Source organism: Gadus chalcogrammus, chromosome 3, assembly GCF_026213295.1.
Source record: "Gadus chalcogrammus isolate NIFS_2021 chromosome 3, NIFS_Gcha_1.0, whole genome shotgun sequence".
Classification (NCBI taxonomy): domain Eukaryota; kingdom Metazoa; phylum Chordata; class Actinopteri; order Gadiformes; family Gadidae; genus Gadus; species Gadus chalcogrammus.
Genome location: NC_079414.1, coordinates 7,134,102 through 7,156,150, shown reverse-complemented (window position 1 = coordinate 7,156,150; position 22,049 = coordinate 7,134,102). Strand labels below are relative to the sequence as shown.

Here is a 22,049-nt window from a genome sequence, read left to right as displayed (position 1 = left end):
CGCACGCACCCACGCACACACACACACACACACACACACACACACACACACACACACACTCACCCATCCCCCCACACACCCACACACATTCACACACACACACACACACACACACACACACACACACACACACACACACACACACACACACACACACACACGCACACACACACACACACACACACACACACACACACACACAAACTGGGACTGGGGCGCTCTCCCGGGCATGTTGGCGGGCGCTAGGACCTACGTGTTTGGGGCGTTTCTATGGACACCTCGTTGGTGTAGGCCCCCACCCCGTGCTTGCTGCGGGCGGCCAGCTGGAAGGTGTAGGTGGAGAAGGGCTTGAGGTTCTTTAGCAGGTAGGAGGTGGTGGGCTCAAAGCTAGCCTTCTTCTAGACCAAACCCACCAGGAGCCCCGCGGGCGGAGGGAGAAAGAAGAAGAGGAGCGGTGTCAGGGAACAGAGAGAGCAGGTCGATGCTGCTCTGGCCAGAGTTATTCTGGGGGCTTCATTTCTCATCTTAAGACACGCCTGTTTGATCGTTTTGTTTTGTCTGGGTCTTCATCTTTCCATCCACCCTTTCATCAATCTATCCATTGATCCCACAATCTATAGATAATGTGCAGATCAAGGCATAGTTTGATGGACTAGTCATCGAGTCCAAAGCACACAGCCCTGTCGGGACCGATGCCAAATAATGTTTTAGAATATCCCGCTTCCAAAATGGACTGAAATCCTATACGGATTTCGGTGGTGAGCGAAAAAGTACAACATGATTTCATTAATTTTTTTGGGTTGTGCTGCAAATATGATCTGAAAAGCCTGCTCTGTGTTTTGGGCTTCAGACCATCTATCTATCTGTAGGTCAATATCCTTATGATTCCAGTTTGGCCAGTTTGTTCTGCGTACCTCCTCTGTGTGGTCAGGGCGCCGGTAGACCAGCTCGTAGCCGGTGATCTGGTTGTCCGGGCTGCTCTGCGGTGGGGCCACCCAGGACAACAGGATGCTGGTCTCGGACTTGGCCTCCCCCTTGAAGTCTGAGGGCTGGGATGGAACTACACGCACCAGAGGGAGAACCAGTCAGAACCATGCTTGAGCATCCATCACCCTGGGGATGGATGCACCAGAGGGAGAACCAGTGAGAGAATCACAGAAAACCGGGAAAACCAGTTAGAAGAAGCATGGTGCTTACTGCACACATGCTTCGTAAAGGATCTGTATTCCGCTCACTTAATAAAAAATATATTCTGAATCCTTTTTTTTCTTGATAAATAGTTTTCCTCATTTGTTACTTTGGGTGCAAAGAAAAGTGCTACAGATATGAAATGTATTACTATTAGTATTATATGTAATATAACGGTAATCTTCCTTGTGTCTCCCTAAAGCATTCCATTTTTCTTTGTTAACAAAGATATTTCTTCATATTTCTTCAAGTTAGCTGCTTTATACCTTCTTCTGTAAACATTTGCTAATATGTAGTGTTTCTTTACTTTCTTCTTTAATTTTCTTTCTATACACATAACTTTAGGTTTAAAAGTAATCGATGCCAACAAAACTTTAAAGTATTTACTGCAATACATATTTTACCTTTCATATTTAATTGTCCATATTTATAATGTAATATCCTGGGTTTCTGTTAAAGAGGGGAGGTGTTATGAGCTTTCAAGCCTACGTCACTGTTAAATTATTGAAAACATCAAATAAATTCTTATTTCTTTAGATATCTTCTTGACGTTCCTTCTTTCCTTCTGCTCATGAATGTGTGTGTGTCTGTGTCTACCTCCGGTCTTGGCGATGATCTGCAGGTCCTGGGACAGGGGTCCGTCCCCTACTGAGGTGAAGGCCAGGACCCTGATGTTGTAGGTCTTGTTAGGAGTCATACCCTGGATGGTGATGAATTTGGCGCTACGCACCATCTGCTTCTCCCACTGTGAAACAAGATAAACATGCTGGAGGGGTTAGGAGAGACACACATATACATACACACACACACACCACACACACACACACACACACACATCACACACCCACACACACACACACACACACACCCCACACACACACACCACACACACACACAACACACACACACACGCATACACACTCACACAAAAACAAACACACAATTACACTCTCTCACACACACACACACACCTGGTTCACGGGCAGTGTGTTGTCAGAGGTGTAGTAGACCCTGTAGCCCACCACCTGTCCGTTGGCCTCCTCCGGCTCGTCCCAGTGGACGATCGCTGTGGTGGTGCTCAGCATGCGACCTCTGACCTGGACGCATTATAAAAACATCACTTCACACCATGTCTTGAATGATTTCACTCATGAATTAATTCATTGTGGAATACAGTGAATACATTTTGTGTGTGTATCTGCGTGCTTATACGTGTGTGTGAATGCATGTGTACGTGTGTATTTATCCCTACGTATGTGTGTGCGCGCTTACCCGTCGCGGGGGTGAGGAGGGGGCCTGCTCGGCCGTGCGGGCCTCCACCACGTCGCTGGAGGGGCCCTTGCCGATGGTGTTGATGGCCGCCACACACGCGCGTCACTAGGGGGAGTAGTAGGGGCTGAGGCCGCCCACGCTGTAGCGTGTGGTGGCGATGCCGTCGATCTCCTTATAGGGGTCCTCTGAGCCCTTGGCCCGGTGCTGGGGAGGTGAGGAAAGGGTTAATACAGACGAGAGAGAGAGGAGAAGGGGAGAGATAGAGAGAGACTGGAGAGAGAGAGAGGAGAGAGAGATAGAGAGGCGGATGAGAGGAGATGAGAGAGAGAGAGAGGAGGGGATGTGGCTCCTGGGACCACATTAAAAGAACAAGGTGAGTTGGCGGCAGGCGTTGTCACTGTACTAATCAGCCGTGTTGGGGCTTGAACACGGCGGTCTCTGCCTGAGGACCCCAGGAGGGCATGGGGAGGAGGCCTCCGTCGGCGGCCATGTTTGAATCGTTCATTCTCCGTTTGGGCCCCAAATCAAGACGCAAGCAGCACTACTAAGCTGTTAGTTCCATCCTTCTGCTGTTGCGGGAGGCTGGGTTATATTTTTAGCTGGCCCGCCTGAGTACGGCGGGTATGAGCTACGGATGCTCGTGGGGTGAGTGAGCCGTGTGGGGGTCATATCCAGGGGGGGGGCGTTACAGTAATTTATCCCTGTCAGATAAGACTTAGCGTCCAGGAACATCCAGAGCACAATTGCCTCTAGCCCCCTCCGCCATCCATCAAAAGTCAGGGTGGATGTCGTTAGGGGCCAGACAGCCGTAATGACTCGGCGTAAAGCGCCCGGCCGACGTGGAGGTGGTGCGATCTGCTAAGCTCACTCAAACCAGATGTAAAGTCGCAGTGGTTGAAGTTTGTGAGGTGCCAGCCACAAACGACGTCATCGTGCCCCTCCCGCACAGTTTATCTGCGATTCTGTCACGTGGCACGCAAGTGAATTACGGAGTGGGTGAACCACGCGTCCACACACACGTCAGGGCCGCACGGACTTTAGATGCCGTGGCCGTGCTTGGACTGTCGGCGCACAAGAACGCCCGCTTTTCTCCGTAACCTTCATCCTCTCTTCCCTCCTTCGCTTTGATTGTGCTGCAGAATTGCTGTGATTTTACCCGGCTTCACCTGCAGTGTGTGTGTTTTTGTGTGTGTGTGTATGTGTTGTGGGGGGTCGTGTGTGTGTGTGTGACCCACCTGTATGACGTAGTAGGAGACGGGCTCCGGGTTCCCAGAGTCCCACGTGAGTGTGATACTGGTGGCGGTCCGCTCTGTCACCACGGGGGTCCCTGGAGCCTTGGGCAGAGCTGCGGAAGAGACACAAAGTGAGAGAGGGAGAGAGCGAGAGTGCGAGTATGACGAACAGTATACATTAGAAAAGATTCCATACAAATATAGTGAGACTTGTTGTGACATTTCAAAATGAAGTTTGGTTGAAAAATATTTTTTCTTCTGCAGTGTAATTGACTTCATAATCCAGATCCAAAAGAACAACATGCCCTTTTCATTAAAGGTCAAAACTAATTAGTGTCAATAAAAGGCTTTCGCCTCACACACACACACACACAAACTCTGAACAAAAGGAGATCCTCCGTACAACCTCCAGTACTCCAGGTGCTCCAAACAAAAACACACAAACACACACACACACACACACCACATCCCTTTCCTCCTTATTACACTGTTGAGCTGACCTCGTAAACTAAGCATTTCTCTGTCCAGTAGACATCAGACATCTGTCTGCTGTGCCTATGATCAATAAGCCTTGATTTGATTTGACACATGCACACATAAACACACACACCAGACACACACATACGCAACCACCCACACATACAAACACACACACACACACACACGCACGCACGCACACACACCACAAACACACACACACACACACACACATAACACACAACAAACACACACACACACACACACACACACACACACACACACACACACACAGGCGTGCGCACCTTTGACGCTGATCTGCGCCACGGCCTCTATGACACCCAGCGTTGACATGGCGACGCAGGTGTAGTTGTTGGACTGCCGCACGTCAGTGAGCTCCAGCACGTTGCGTGTGGCCAAAGGCATGTCTGTCCTCGGGGGTCAGGTCCTGGCGGCCGCATCCATTGACGTAGGGAATGGGCGGCCACCGCACGCACGTGATGTTCACGTTCCCACCCGGCATGATCTCGCTGTCGGCCGGCGGGATGGAGAAGCGCGGGGGCACGCGACGCACTGGAGGAGGGAAGGCCGGGGGGGCGGGCGGGAAGGGTTAGGAGGAGGCACTGCGAGGTGAGGTGCAGAACGTATTGTGTGTGTGTGCGTGTGTGTGTGTGTGTGGTGTGTGTGTGCGTGTGTGTGGCTGGTTGAGATGATAATATGAAACAGTACAGTTGAGATTGAATGGGGATAAGGGTGGATCCAGGCCGCCGTCTGGGATGTCAATGGTTTTATTCATGCTGCTTTTCACCGTCTGGCCTGCTCAATATTATATGAGCTGAAGCACCCTGTATATATATGGTGGATTAATTATATATGCTTATGCAGAACATCTATGCACATGCAAACACAGAACACGCAAAACACGCCAACGTGCTTTATAGCTAAGGGAACTTTTGAGAGCTCAACACACACACAATTGCAACACACACACACACACACACACACACACACACACACACACACAACACACACACACACACACATACAACAGACACACAACAGACACAAAATCAAAACACACACACACACACATAACATACACACACACACACAATCACAACTCAAATACACACACACACACGTACACACACACACAATCACAACGCACACACAATTACAACACACACAAACGTAGACACAATCACAACACACACACACACACAAACACACACACACACACAATCACAACACAGATAACAGCTTGTGGCAGAGAGACTGAGAGAGAGCGATCAGAGAGAGAGAGAGAGAGAGACATAGAGAGGAACAGTGAAACACTGAGAACTGGTATAAAGCCACACTGCTGGTACTGTACCGACCTTCTCTCAGCTCTGGAGGGGGGAGACGGGGCAGAGCGCGCCGGGGGGGGGGGAGAGAGAGGAAGAAAAACAGGATAAATATCAGAGAGGGAGACAGCTGGGTGAGAGGAGAGCGACAGAGCGAGGGAGAGGAGGTGAAGAAGAGAGGAAACACAAACAGGCCGAGACAAAGAGACACGGCATGGCATCAGAGAGAGAGAGATATATATCTATAGATATAGAGAGATATATGGAGAGAGGGAGAGAGAGAGAGAGGACGAGAGGATGAGAGGATGAGAGGCGAGACGGGGAGAGAGAGAGAGGGCTGAGAGAGGGGAGAGATAGAGATAATGTCATAAATGTATATAGATATTGGAGAGATGAGAGAGAGGGGAGAGAGCGAGAGAGAGTGGAGATGAGAGAGAAGAGAGAAAATAACTAACAGAGAGAGCGAGAAAATAAACGGGTAAGTGACGAGGGAGGGAGTATTCCAAAGGCAAAGGTTGGAGGAGGCAGAGAGAGAGACAGAGGGCTGCATGGTGGGACGAGTGGGGTTAAGGGGCCTCCCTCCGTTGGCAGTGTCCCCGCAGACCGCCTGTCAGACCCCACAGAGACCCTGTCACTGCTCCTCCCACATCACTGACTTCACAGTGTGTGTGTTTCTGTTAGTGTGTGTGTTTCCATATGTGTTTGAATGTGTGTGTGTGGTGTTGTGTGTGTGTGTGTGGTGTGTGTGGTGTGTGTGTGTGTGTGTGTGTGTGTGTGTGTGGTGTAAATGTGTGTGTGTGTGTGGTGTGTGTTGTGTTGTGTGTGTGTGTGTGTGTAAATGTGTGTGTGTTTGTGTGTGTGTGTGTGTGTATGTGTATGTCTCTGTGTGAGCATGGGCAGTGAGCTAGAATGTGTTCTGAGGGGAACCATAAGGCCTAAGGAGCTGATATGTGGGCAGACAGATAAATAGCCCATGCGAAACCCCCCCTCCCCCCCCCGACCCGTGGATAATGCCCGCTCTTGTCTGCCAGCCGCCATGCTGTACGACAGCGTTGTCTACCTCGATCCCACGGAATGATCTGCCCTGCGTCAACACAGCTGCTTCAACTGCCAACCGCAATATAAAACACACATACTTCACATACAGTACGTGTCAGCTTTTAAAGGATTCACAAATATGAACGGGAGGCAGACGACTCCAACACAGCTCAGTGAGCGTTCCCTAAAGCCCCGTACCACCATGATCATCTGAGCTCACGGGCTTCAACAAGCAAACAGAAGCAGGGGCTGCCAGGTTGGGACCCATCCCCCTTTTACCTCTGACATAGAGGTTGGCCGGGGTGGAGTAGCGCGTCCCGTCGCTGTTGGTGGCCACGCACTCGTACTTGCCCTGGTCCGACTCCTCGCTCAGCTCAATCTGCAGGGCGCCTGGGCAGTGAGGAGGAAGGTGTAGAGGAGAGAGAGAGAGCGGCAGAGAGAGGTTAATATAGAGTGGAGAGCGGGTATGTGCGTTAGAGAGGAAAACGAGAGACAGAGGTAGGACAGAGAAGGACAGTTAAAGGATTGGTTAGACAGACGGACAAAAACGGGAAAAGAAAGAAAAGTGCACATGAAAGACCTGTAAGATCTGTAAACTCTCAATTATACACACAGCACATTCACATAGCACAGGGACATTGGATTTGGGGACCTGAGGAGAGTTCTCAGGCTGTTTGTGAACACAGAGGAGCCCAATAAAAAGAGGAGCCCCGTTCTGTGGCGTTCACCACGAATATACCACGGTCAGCAAAAATAGCAAAAATGGGCCCAAAGTACAAAGGCTTTCTTTGAGAAAAAGAAGTAAAAAGGGAAAAATGCCCTGCTTTACAGCCAAAGAAACAAGAAAAAAAAAAATCTTTCATGCAAGCCAGACATAAATGAACCAACCAACCCATCAAAAATGGTGAGAAGAGAAATCGTAAATTCAGTATTCTGAAACTCCTCTAGGAAAATGTAGAGGCATTTTACAATGAAAGTAAGCAAAGTTTCATTTTTAGTTAAGGATACAATGCAACCAAACAATGCTATGATCATGACATATGTCCCACCCCTTTAGAATCCACCGATGGGATCAGGAGTGTGTGGGTCATAGCAAGAATCAACCAATCTGCAGCAAGGCCAACAGATACAAAAAGAGGAACGACATACGCATAGCGTTGGAAAGGGGCCGACGCTTTCTCGCTGCCTGAAAGTAGAAAAATTGTCAAAAAGGGTCATCGAGACGTTTTGACGGATGGGGTGGCAAGGCAAAAAACACCCATGAAAAAACTTTATCAAAAAAGTGGTTGTTTGGGGCTTTTTGTTGGCAAATGGCAGAGAAACGACACAGGATAGTTGTAGATTTGGATGGTAAAAGAAGAAAAACAACTCAACAACAAAAAAAGGAACTTCTGTGTGTTTGTGTGTGTATGCATTTGTAATCAAGTACATGGGAGTGAGAGTGTCTGTTAGGGTGTGTGTCTGTGTCTGTGTGTGTATGCATCTGTGATCAGGTACATGTGAGTGAGAGTGTTTGGGATGCGTGTGTGTGTGTGTGTGTGTGTGTGTGTGTGTGTGTGTGTGTGTGTGTGTGTGTGTGTGTGTGTGTGTGTGTGTGTGTGTGTGTGTGTGAGGGAGTGTGCAATTCTTTGAGCAAGTGTGTGCATGAGTGCGAGCATTAGTGCATTCATGTTTGCGTGGGTGTGTATTGGTGTGCGATCATGTGTCACCGATCATGTGTGTGCATGTAGTTGTGTGCATATGTGTGCGTGTGTGTGTTTTCGTGCATTTGTGTGTGTGTGAGAGAGCACGTCTAAATATGTTTGAGTCTGCACCATCTGTACATTTCGGACGGGGCGAATAACAGCTGGGAGACAAATTAAAACGGGGCAATTTGATTGGACAAATGGAGTCTTGGAAGGGGGCAGGGCGGGCTGGGAGTCAGAACCAGGTCAAGGCCCGGTAAAAATGAGACTCACGCCCAAGAAGATTTCATTTATAAAATCGTATTACACAAATGGGAGAGAGGAGGGAGAGGATCACACTAATCTAAGACGAGATGTTCCAAAATAACGTACGAGAAGAACAAATAAAGCAACAAACCAAATCACGTCAACAGAACCCAAACCATGCCAAAGACGGAACACAAAGCGGATGAAGATCATGGGGGTGGACCTCAGGATGAGAGGGTGAACAGAAGGCACGGGGAAATGACATCATGATCATCCTCGTGTGACAGGGTTAGAGGAGTGACGAATTTGAACGGAATTAATTCTCATCTCTTTTAAGGCAGAGATGAGAGGATGAATTTGGGGGGGGGGGTATTACATCTGAGATGAAAGGCTGAGGAGATCATGGTACAGAATGATGAGAAGTTACTGTATGATTACTGGTCCGTTCCATTCCACGCCCACCTCTGGACCCACACTGCTACGCACTTCTCACATGGGTCATCTGCCAAATCTGGCTCATTCTGAACCCTTCAGCCCTGAAATAGTCCTACACCTTTACAGACTAATGGTTTTAATAGGTTTGCTCAAAACAGTTTATTCCCGTAAAATGATTCAGTTTTATACAATATATTTGACTTGATTTTCTATTCTCTAAAACATAGAGCCAATAGTGGGCTCACTGGGCTAGGGTATTGAAGATGTCGATTTAACTAAAGTTGTACCGGTAATAAAGTTGCCTCAGCTCCCCCCCAGATCTACAGCCGCCCCCCTGGCCCAGTGAGAAGTGCCGGGCGCCCAGAGGGTTGTGTGTGAGGCGGAGCGGGGCGTGTGTGTCGTGGTGTGTCCTCCGGGCCGTCTTACCTCGTATGGGCGTGCCACCTGAGTGGGCAATGAATGCACGAGATTAGAGAGGAAGAGAAGAAGAACATGTTAGTACCGCAGAAAGAGACGGAGCATGGGGGAGAAGAGGGGGAGGAGGAGGAGGAGGAGGGGGGTGTTTTTTTTATATTGTTGTTGATGCTTTTTTTTAAAGGGACAGGGGATCAAATTAGAGAAAGAAAAAATACTCTCTAAATATTAGATACAGATGATTGTTGCAGAGGAGAGGAGAAAGGGAAATATATACAGGTCATTAGTGGAGGAAGAGAGAGGTGCTCACAGAGAAAGAGGAGAGAGCTTGAACTAACCAGAGAGCAAGAGAGAGAGACAGAGAGAGGGATAGAGAGAGAGATAGTCCATCAGTCCCAGAGTCCGGCGGTGGGGGAGAAAGGGAAGAGCTATAAGGAGATGGCTTATTGATTGGCCTTCATTGACTGCATCTGAGGGGGAGGGGGGGGGGGGGGGGGGGGGGGGGCTGGAGAAGGCCAGTGTCTGCGCTTTGCTCCAGGCTCCTGGAGCCCTCTGCCCTCCTCCAGGTTCCTGGCCTGGCTGTGTGCTAACCTTCAGGCCTGATCCTCCCACACGGCCAGCCTCTGGTCAATAGGGCTCGTACATCAGAATGCATCATGGGTTATTTTTCAGGCGATACTCCGCCATATTGAGAGGTCTTAAGGGGGTGAGTTTTGTGTAACCCCTAAGCCACGAAATATATCGTAACCTAGGATAATTCAAACTTTGTCTTAGCACGTTCTGAATGAGAAACTGGCACAGATAATTACACGATTAATTAAGTAAGGAATTACCCCAAAAACGTTACTAATAACATTCCATTAATTAAGTGTTGTTGTGATTTACAAGACCTATCTGGCCATATAGTCACTTTAACTCCTGCATGTAAACCTAAATATTTGTATTATTAATGATAAGGATGAAAATATTTTATTGGTAAAAAACATACATTTGCATTTGGTCTAGCACCCCTAATGCACCCTAATCTAAACTGTGCTCTCTTGCTTTACAGCTCTTTTTGTACGTCTCTTTTTAAAGAGATGTTCTGCCTTCCAGAGAGCTGGAAGGCAGCCATTAGAAAGAAGGTTGCATTCTCATGTCCATAGTGGCGCTATTCGGGTCCACAGTGAGATGGACCCGTGTGTGCGTGCACTGGCCAGAGGTAGTCTGGGCAGTGCACACTACCGTAGCTCTGTGTGGCCCACTAACAAGCTGAAATACAGCGGCCATTGATTTTCTAAACAGGGACTGCAGGACGAGGAGAGCCTTCTGGAGCTGATGGCGTATTGACTGGTAACTCTATACAGAAGAGGGGAGGGAGACAGTGAGTGAGCAGGTGAGTGAGTGAAGGAAAGAGCGATTAAGTGAGTGATTGAATAAGTTAAGGGACTGAAGGAGTAGGAGGTGAGAGTGAGGATCCAGTGTTGTTTTGAGGCCTGCAAGTGAGGTGTAGGTGGACAGGTGAGGTGGGGGTTGGTGCCAGCTACGTCTAAGGTGACCCAAACCCGGGTGAAAGCAGTGTCTGTGTGTGTGTGTGTGCGCGCCTAATCTAGACATAAAAGTACCCCAGGCTATTTGTATTACGTGTGTGAGTAATTATAACAATAAACGGTGCATGTTTCACACTTTCCAGCATCCTATAGCATATTTATGTATGTGTGTGTGTGTGTGTGTGTGTGTTGTGCACAGTGTGACCATTAGTAAAATGCATGCCATGCATTTTAATTACACCGTGGTTATTGTAAAGGGTGAGTGGGTGACAGCAGTGGCAACAGTAGCAACATTAGTGTGTGTGTGTGTGTGTGTTTGTGTGTGGCACACACGTGTGTGTGTGTGTTTTTGTGTGTGTACACAGAGTGATAAGAGTGAGGATGTGGGCCTCAGAACAGAAGCACTTACCAAAGGACTCTGTGGTAAAAAAACAGATACAGAGAGAAAAGACACAGCACAGACAGGGCGTTACAATCGGACCATTGATCACATAGAGACCTTGACTCAGTAGAAACGCCGTGAACAAACCGGCTTCTCCCACACCGGGATCGACTGCATCCAGTAGCCTGGCCTTCTTATGCCAGACTCATGTTGGACACCATACATGATCGACATTAACGGTATTATTCAATTTAAAAGGAGATTTCTTTTTTCGATGATTTACTGTTTAACTGTTTAAATGTTGTCCTGATATATAAAGTTATTCGAGTGGTTCATCGTTACGTTGACAATGGTAAAATAAAGTTCAAATGAAGGGGTCAGGGGAAGTTGAGCCAGCAGTATGAACAGGGGGAAGCAGCGCGGGGCACAATCCAGTCATAAAGAAGCCAGAGTCGGGGGTCCAAAGAACACAAAGCAGGGGGTCAGTGGCGCGGAGAGGGGGCCCCCAGGGGCCGGGAGAGGGGGCGGGCTGTTGGAGGAGGCGGAGGGAAGCTGGGGGTCCGGGGGGTTATCGCGGTGTAGTCTCACACACTACTGTGGCTGTCGAAGTCAGCCAGGAAAACTTGTCCTGTTTTTCTTCTGAAATTCCTCTGCAGCAGAGCGTGAACGGCGGAGGCTCCACGCCGAGCCGCAGCGGTGAGCTACGTTGGGAGAGGTCACTCCGACACCACAGTTCACCATCACCGCCATCCCCCCCGTTAATAATGCATCCCCTGATCATCTGCTTTTCATATCTGTATTGATCACAGGTAGCTTACTGGCTTAGGCGCACGCAACCTTTACGAGGTTTCCATGAAGTGGGAGTAAGGCCGAACTTTAATGATGGTGAGTTGCTCGTAGGAAGACCTCAGGGAGTTGGAGGAGGAGAAATAAACAGATAGAGACATCGGAAGGGCTCTGGTGAAGGACGGAGGCCCCCTGAAGAGCCTGCGAGGAGGTCGGCGTCAGGACCGAACCGCAGAGGTTTAGAGGAGATAAGAGGTGTGAGTGTGGGGTGGGCGGGAGCAGCTGGGGGAAAACAGCCAATCACGGCGGCACAGGAGACCTGACTGGCAGGTAGAAGAAAGGAGGATATCCAGGGAGGCATATAAGGCAAGGACAAGGAAGGAAGGGAGGAAGGGAGTAAGGAAAGAAAGAAAGAAGGAATAAGGAAACAAGGAGAGAAAGAAGGAAATAAAGAGAGAAAGAAGGACTGAGCAGGTTTTGGTAGCGCGGGGTTAGAGTTCAGCGTAGGAGGAAACCGACAGACGGGGCCGTGGTGGTTTACCTGAGCGGAGCTGTTTGATTCGCCCGTTGTTGTTGGACGTGTTGACGGGCAGGAAGTCCTTGAACCAGGTGATCTCGGGGTCAGGGTTCCCGCTGGCGGCGCAGAGCATGGTGGCGGTGCGGCTGCGCTCCACCACCTTCAGCTGGGGGCCCATGTCTATGATGGGGAACCCCGAGGGCAGCTGGTCCTCTGGGGGGAGGGGGTTAACACACACAGGTTAAACCACACACAGGTTAAACCACACACAGGTTACAACCACACACACACAGAAACACACACAGGTCACAACCACACACAGGTTACAACCACACACACACACGTTACAACCACACACACAGGTTACCACCGCACACACACACCAACAGGTTCCAATCACACAAACAACACACACAAACTGGTTAAAACAGCACACTCAAACAAACATACACACACACACACACACACACACACACACACATTTGTTACCCTCACACATACATGAGCATGCGTTACAACAACACACACACACACGCACGCACGCACGCACACATTTATTACCCTCACACATACACTGAAGACAACAACAAAAATGGGTTAAAACCATGCACACACGCACTGTTTACAACCACACACAAATAGGGCTGCACAATTAATTTAATTTTTATCACGATGACGATATTGGCTTCCCACGATAAAATGTACGTGATCTCGCGATATTTAAAAAACATCTAATCCAAGATATAAAATAATGCATTCTCCTCAAAAGCGCTCCTTTACACATGCTGTCTGCTTGAGTCTAACACAAACTGCATTGCGGAGTGAAGCCTGAAATCGAGTCTATTGGAGGCAGTCTGGACAAGGCTTGGCCCATACTTTGAAATAAAAGAAACAATATTAAATTGTCTGTCAAAGCAGAAGTCAAAGAGCTCGTCCCTCGTCGCTGATCATCGTCCGTTATCTGGAAATATTTCGGATTTAGCGCAAGCGATATTAACCAGCAACAAACAATATGCAAAGAGTGCCGTAGAGTTGTGTCAGTGCCGCAAGGCATCACAACTAATTTGTTCAGCCACCTGAAAACACACCACAAAACAGAGTATGACGAATGCATGAAGGCTAAAAGTGTTGCATCAGCCACTAACGCGAGTTAGAAGTCCCACGTCAACTCAGACGTCCATAAAAGCGAGCCTAAAGCAGTGTTATGTTGACCAGACCGTTCAATACAAATATTTCTCAATCAAATGATAAATAATAATTGTGGTAAATAATCGTGATATCAATATTGATCAAAATAATCGTGATAATCATTTTGGCCATAATCGTGCAGCTGTGCAACCCACACAGGTTACAACCAAAAACGCACAAACTCAAACACACAAGCACACACACTGGTTACAACGACGTACTCACACACAAGCACACACATACCGGTTACAACCACACACACACACAGACACACACACACACTGGTTACAACTACATACAAAATGGCTACGACCACACACAAGAACAAACACACACACACACACACACACACACACACAACACACACACACACACACACACACACACACACACACACACACACACACACACACACACACACACTGGTTACAACCACACACACTGGTCCTAATGAGACAAACACACACACACACAGAAGTCACAAAGCCATGTTCATATGAAGGGACCACATTCCTGGTAAAGGGTATAATGAGGAAGTCTTGCAGGAAATGTCATACACTAGCTACTGCCTGCAGCGGGAGCTATGCCGTTTAGCTATGAAATTGGACCGAAATGAATGCATTTTTTTGACACAAGTCACACATTTAGCCTGATGTTTAAGTCAAGACAGAATAGGGATGAGAGTGGCAGGACAAAGCAGTTTGTTTAACATTTATTTCCCACCAAAAAGGGACATGACTAGACCCACAACATATTTGGATTGAAAGACCAGAAACTGTCCAATATCATCATCAGGGAGATGGAGCAGCGTGCTCCTAATGTTCATAGCCTCCTCCCCTCCGCCCAAATCAAACGGATTACACACATCAAGTTGATTCAGTCAGGGGAAGAGACGGCCTTTCGGCGAAGGCGAGTCAAAAAGTGAACCCACAGAAAGCAGAGCCAATTAACATCAGCTGGGAGGGAGTGGTGTGATCCTGATAATTGGATGGGGCAGTTTCAGTCTAATAGGGGAGGGCTGGGTTAAGAAGCAGGGCCCTCGTAACTAATTCCCCCCGGAGGTGGTGCGGGAGGCATCCATCTCAATCATACTCAACAATTACCCATCTCTCAACCGCCAACGAACAAACGGCACAAATAAAAACCAAACTGTCTTCACTTCGGTGCGTTGAAGTGACAAAAAAAGGCCTCAGAGTTTGACTTAATATGTTGACTAGGAGATGCTGTAGATAGACTAGTAATAATAATAATAATAATAATAAATGAAATTTATATAGCGCTTAATATGGTACTCAAAGACGCTTAGGGTAGGTGTGTGCGGTGTTTGAATGTGGGTCTGTGTATAATATGACGTATGTGTAATGGTGGAGGTGGTATAATATCCCTATTGTTTCTCCTTTTTCTAAAAACGTTACCCAGAATCCTCTGTGACCCTAGAGAGCATCATTAACAGTAAATCCTAGCGGTGAGCGCTGTGAAAGACTTGCTAATTCTGGCAGTGGCCCATTGAACCACAGCCTGACACGTCCTGAGACACTTTCTGTGCATGTTTGTGTGTGTATGTGTGTGTGTGTGTGTGTGTGTGTGTGTGTGTGTGTGTGTGTGTGTGTGTGTGTGTGTGTGTGTGTGTGTGTGTGTGTGTGTGTGTGTGTGTGTGTGTGTGTGTGTGTGTGTGTGTGTGTGTGTGTGGTGTGGTGTGTGTGTGTGTGTGTGTGGCCTTTTAACAGCTCTGGTTTCAATCAATTGCAACGCCGACAAATGGAAACATGGACATATTAAACCAAAGGAACAAGATGAGAAGGTGTTTTTGAGTAATGGTGAGCCTTTCCTGTTTGTGTCTGTGTGTCTGTGTGTCCCGCGTCGGTGTGTGTGTGTGTGTTTGTGTGGGTGTGAAGGCGTGCGTTTGCACGTGCATGTGTTTGCTCATAACACAATAGACTAGAATAGACTAAAGCAAGCCAATGCGTGTATGAAACATTAGCAAGCAGCATCCAAAGAAGGAGATAATAGAGAGATTCATAACAGAATCAACGGTGGAGAAATAGGGTGGAATAAAAAGAAAGGAAGGGAAAATAAAGAAAGACAGAGAGAGAGAAAAGAAAGAGTGCGAGGCAGAGAAGGAGCGACGCAGGGACGTGGACCTCTACAGCATGCTCATTCTCTCTGCTCTCATTATGCAAACACTCACTTCAAAGCTGCCCCTTGTAGGCAGGCATAATGCATTCTATTTCATGTACCTAGTGAGGGACACAGGACCCAATATGGAGGGCTACGACAGAGAATGTGACTAAGTATCATACACACGCACACACACGCACACGCACACACACGCACACGCACACACACACACGCACGCACCCACACCTCTGTCACGCTCTGTTGCGTTCCTTCTTTTGCTTTTTATCTCCCTTTCCCTGTGCTCGTTCTGCTCATTATGGTCTGTTGTTTCCCTTCATGACAAGACATGAATTAACAGCGGTAGATCCCGCCGCTCTTTGAGGACGCGTCCACGTGTCTCGCACACAGCAAAACAATCACACACACACAGGGACAAGGGAACCTAGAGATATGGGTATGCACCTCTACACGTTGAACACACAGCTGGGAACAGTACATTAGTAAATGCAGTCACATACACAGACATACACACGCAAAAACACACACACATACATACCAAAGATTACTCACAAATATGTTCTACTGTTGCTAATGTGACAACTAAGTGGCATGGTATGAATTACCATTAGTGTCCTTGTTAATAGAATATTGACTGGGCGAATGCGCACACAGACTCACACACACACATACACACACACAAACACACACACACACACACACACACACACACACACACACACACACACACACACACACACACACACACACACACACACACACACACACACACACACAGACACATACTCGCACAAACAGTTATCCCGCGGGGAGCCATCCATCAAGTAGACAGGTGCAAGCAACACCAGCGCAACTTATCAACTAGGGCCTGTTTATTGTGTGTGTTTGGCTGCACGCATGAGTGTGTGTGTGCATGCTTTTGTGTGTTTGAGAGGATTGTTTATGTGGATGCAATATAGGTGTGTGTCTGTGCACATGCAGCATGTGTATACTAGTGGAGTGTTTGTGTTGGTGCATGTATGTGTGTTTCTTTGTGTGTGTGAGTGTAAATATAGTGAAGGTGTTTGTTTGTGTGTCTGTGTATATATAATGAATATGTGTGCATGTGTATTTGTGTGTGTGTGTGTGTGCACGTCTGTGAGTGTGCGTGTGTATGTTTCAGGGGACTGCACCAGAACTGCTGAACAGCCATGAACCCCCTGAGGTCAGAGCAGATGTGTAACTCTACTCTCCTCCCAACCTCTCCCTCCTCCCCCTGCCTCCCCCCCCCCCGCCCCCTCCCTCGATGATGGAAGCTCGGAAACCTTCGGCGGAGCGCTGTGTTTGAGTTGGACGCTGTCCGAATCTCAGCCGGCGCTGCTTTCCACAGTGAGGAGGGACACATGTTATTTCACAGCTTCAGAGAGGAAGAAGGATCTTGCCTCACAATGATGGGAACTGCTGGCGTGGGAACACCGTCTTCTTTATGGCCGAGCCAAAGGCTACACACACAGATGGCCGACATGGTCTTGTCATGGAGTCTGTTGTTGGAAAACTGCAGGACTCAGAGAGAGTATGTATATATGCCATTGGCCCGGGACGGTAAAGCAAAACCGACGTGCCCTACAATAACAGAAACAAGGTGGACTGAAGTCGACTCCATAAGCTGCTTGAGTGCTTCTGCACCTGCACACACAGGAACAGCTTCCCTTTGGAGGAAACCCACACTTTCCGAAGGCTTCTTAAAACGCTTCAGCACGCCTTTAGCGCCGTCTTCGCACTCGGAGCGATGGGTCCAAGTGTAAATGTAGGGACACCACACCCCGGCACCGCCCTCCTCACCCACCGTAGACACAGCCCTGTGTGGCCGTACGTGCCCTCTGCGCTCTGTAACTCTGAGTGGTGTATCGAGCTACGCTGGATCTTAAGGGAGGATAAATGCATCCTTAAATGCACCGACGGTCATTAATGTTTCAGACTGTGCCAATCAAAGGCATTTACTCCATGCCAGGTTTTCAATTAGCCCGCGTCTGATCCCCTGTAATTAAGACGGCTGACCTTAACACTGGATCCCTTGCCGGGCCCTCCCGCGAGCCGCCCTGTCAGACAGTCACTCAGACAGCCAGTCAGACAGCCAGTCAGTCAGGTAATCAGTGGCTCGAAGCTGAGCTGTACATGGCCAGGGGGGACGGGAATTGAGAAGACTATCTGTCTGCGTTTTAATGTGTGTGTGTGTGTGTGTGTGTGTGTGTGTGTGTGTGTGTGTGTGTGTGTGTGTGTGGGTGTGTGTGTGTGTGTGTGTGTGTGTGTGTGTGTGTGTGTGCGTGTGTGTGCGAGTGTGTGTGTGTGTGTGTGTGTGTGTGTGTGTGTGTGTGTGTGTGTGTGTGTGTGTGTGTGTATGAGTGTGTGTGTGTGTGTTCCAGATGTACTGTAGATGGAGGTGCACCACTGGTTTGCCTGTGTGCGGGTGCGTGTGTGCACGTTCGCAACTGCACGTATAGATACAATTAGTCTGTTTGTGTGTGTGGATGTATGTGTGTGTATGCAGGTTCACTTGTGTGTAAGTGAGAGTGTGTATGTGTGCGTGTGGTTGTTTCAGTGTGGTTGTGTGTGTGTGTGTGTGTGTGTGTGTGTGTGTGTGTGTGTGTGTGTGTGTGTGGTTGTGTGTGTGTGGTTGTGTGTGTGGTGGTCTTGTTTATATGTTTGCGGATGCACTTGTACGTCAGAGAATGTACGTGTGTACGGACCTTTGTTGGCGTGTGTGTGTTGGGGCGTGCAAGTGTGTGTGTGTGTCCGCGTGGTTGACTCGGGGAGGGACTGCGTGTGTGAGTGACATTCAGACTGACAGTCTATCAGGGGCCATTAGGTGCTCCCAGGTGGCCTCTTATTCATCCACAAAACAATGGCTCCTCAGAGAAGCAGACGGGGGCTAATCACTACATAAAGAGCCTCTGTTTCAGATTGGGGGGAGACGGAGGGGGGGATCACTCTGTGCGCGTATGTTTGGATTCATTTTGGGGGTGTGTGTATAGGCGTCCGCTCAAGTGCACCTGTTCTCTGACGAGGATAGATCCTCCTCTTCTTACCGAAGGTCTCTAGCGAGAAAACGGCTAGAAGATGAGCGGCACAATGCACACGCGCACACACACGTGCGCAGCGGATATACACAATCGCGCAGCGGACACACATGCGCGGATCGGACACACGCACAAACACTTACACAGAAATAATGATGGGGTACACACATGGACTGCATTACTAGACACCGCAACGACATACGGGCAGCCACCGTGTGACGGAGCCGGAGCTCTGTGGGCGGATGATACAGAACAGTGGTGGAGAGGCAAACACAATGGTCTGATGTGAATAATTTAGATGTTGTTCTGTGTAGTGGCTCTAAGAGCCGGTAGACAAAGACAGAGGGACAAAGAGAGATGGGGAGAGAGAGAGAGAGAGAGAGAGAGAGAGAGAGAGAGAGAGAGAGAGATGAGAGAGAGGAGAGAGAGAGGGAGAGAGAGAGAGAGGAGAGAGAGGGGAGAGGAGAGGGGGAGAGGGAGAGAGAGAGAGGGAGAGGAGAGAGAGAGAGAGGAGAGAGAGGGAGGGAGAGAGAGAGAGGGAGGAGAGGAGAGGAGGAGAGAGGAGAGAGAGGGGAGAGAGAGGAGCGAGAGCGAGAGAGAGGAGAGGGAGGAGAGAGAGAGAGAGAGAGAGAGAGAGAGAGAGAGAGAGAGAGATTAGAGAGAGAGAGAGAGAAAGAGAGGCATTGGGAGAGATCAGAGACTGTAAGGGAGAGAATAAGAGATGAGGAAAGACAGACAGCAGGGGAAGAGACAGCCAGAGAGGGGCAGACACAGACAGAGAGGGGAAGAGACAGAGCAAGATATAGACAGATCAGAGACAGTAAGGGAGAATAAGAGATGGGGAGAGACAGACAGAGAGTGGAAGAGACAGAGACAGTGAGGGAAAGAGTAAGGGATGATAAAGAGAGAGAGAGAGAGAGAGAGAGAGAGAGAGAGAGAGAGAGAGAGAGAGAGAGAGAGACGGAATGGGGAAGTGGGGCGGGTGGAGGGGGGGGGGGTTAGAGAGTGACAATAGAAAATGTAAAGCGGGCAGTGTGATTATTCATGGCCAAGCACCTACACTCACCAAGGCATTGCCGAGGATATAACTACATTATGCTCTACTAATGGACTCACACTAACACTAAAATGACCATCTAAAGAACACTACCTTCTCCCCCAGCAGCATCAACTTTCACATTAATGGACTCGAGAGGAAGATGATGTTACTGTATGCACTGATGCACTGGAGGCTACCACCGGCATCTTAAACATTCGTTAGATAACCATGCATGAATCCATTCATCTTCCCTCTGTCAGATATCCTTAAGGTTACAGGAACATCCCTCTCAGGGGGAAATATAGTTAGATGAATAAATACAAAATAGCACAGGTGAAATAAAGATATATAGGAAGATATGAAGCATATCATTTAGAATGTTGCTATCGCTTAAATATCAAAATTCCATGCTAGAATAAAATCTATTTAATTCACTCCCCGTGTATACGCACATGCTGCGATGAACATGCCAGCTGCTTTGCAGACTACAGTACACCGCTGCAGGAAATGAGATAGCTCCACTGAGTTTCCATGGCGCACACACAAGATGACTGCATCTGTGTGTGTCTTTCTATTTCAGTGTCTGTATTATGTGAGATACACACTCAAGTCAATAACACACACGCACACTCACAGAAACAAACGTACACTCATTCAGTCAATAACACACACACACACACACAAACACACACGTACACACACATGCACACGCAGACACACACATACACACACTCACTTAGTCAATAACACACACAAACGCACAAATACGCACACACACGCACACACACACACGCACACACACACACACACACACTCACACACACACACACACACACACACACACACACACACACTGACCTCGGAGGACGGTGAGGCGGGTGGAGGCGGTGACCTCCCCGGCCGGGTTGGAGGCGTGGCACTCGTAGATGGCCTCGTCCCTGGGGGTCCTCAGGGGCTGGATCCGCAGCACGGACCCAGACCCGTCGTCAAAGTCTATCACCTGGGAGGAGGGATCCAAACACACTCAGAAACAACCAGACCACCCCTTCACCTCCTGCTGTTCAAAGAGAAACCATCAACACCCTGCATCGGGTTCCCCGGGAGAACGCCACATGTCCCCCTATGTCTTTTTGTGAGAACTACACTGGGGCCCTATCCCATTTATACCTCTTACCCCTTCCCCTTACCCCTCCCCCCTTTCCCTTACCCCTTCAAAACAAGGGGTAGGAGTAAGGGGAAGGGGAAAGCAGTAGAAATGGGATTGGGCCTGGAACTCTTTGGGGGATTAGAGATGATTTATTTCTTTGAAGCGTGGCGGAGTCGTTCTTCTGTGCTCAGCCTCGGTAACTCCTAATCTGGGGTGTTATGGTGGAGGTGTCACTCAGAATCCCTCCACAGTGATGAGGGAGTGGTGTGGGAACGGGCCGAGGAAGGGGTTGAAGGGGGTGATCAGGCGGGCCGTAGTTCACCCCTCTGTTCTCAGGGTTACACGTCAAGCTTCTTAGCCTGGCCGTCCGACATGAGGCCAAGAAATGTTCTGCCCCCGCAAATGAACATTTAATATAATTATATGTAAAAAACAACATTATAAATAACAATGTTATAATATCACAATGATCTTTACTGCCATGTTCTTTGATAACTGATTAATAGATCAGTTAAAGCGGTGTACAGCTTTATTATTGATTTCTAAATGCACATTTAGCTTTTAATGCAGAAGCAGATCTTAGTCAATAGATCAACAGAAACGGCCCAGCAACTTTGGTCAGATACAGAATTATTTCACAGCTGCAATAAATTCCCCAAAAATGTAAATACCCACTCAGATTCCCTGGCTTGGCAGGGGAAATATAACTTGGAAGCAGAATTTTAATAATTTATAAAAAAAAAGAAATATTTGCGAAGCGCCAAAGGGCCTCATTACAGTGGGCTGGTGTGAACTTACACCAACCTGGGTGGAAATTAGACTTTAACTGTGGGAGGAAAGAGTCTAGCGAGACTAAAGCGTGTGGACAGCGCTGGGGCTCGGGGTCTGAAAGTGGACTAAATGAAGATTATGGGCGGCTGGACTGACCTAATGAGGCCG

At 48.4% G+C, this 22,049-nt stretch overlaps 1 protein-coding gene across 1 annotated transcript in view; it reads right to left on the bottom strand.

Moving 5' to 3' along the window:
• Window positions 1-22,049, bottom strand: part of LOC130379087 (receptor-type tyrosine-protein phosphatase delta-like) — a 98,780-nt gene that overhangs the window by 36,674 nt on the left and 40,057 nt on the right. The window contains 11 exon segments of the mRNA XM_056585678.1: window positions 254-395; window positions 915-1,060; window positions 1,786-1,933; window positions 2,160-2,285; window positions 2,461-2,664; window positions 3,696-3,805; window positions 4,475-4,598; window positions 4,600-4,742; window positions 6,830-6,940; window positions 12,569-12,757; window positions 20,822-20,963. Coding sequence (XP_056441653.1) covers window positions 254-395; window positions 915-1,060; window positions 1,786-1,933; window positions 2,160-2,285; window positions 2,461-2,664; window positions 3,696-3,805; window positions 4,475-4,598; window positions 4,600-4,742; window positions 6,830-6,940; window positions 12,569-12,757; window positions 20,822-20,963 — 1,585 coding nt within the window.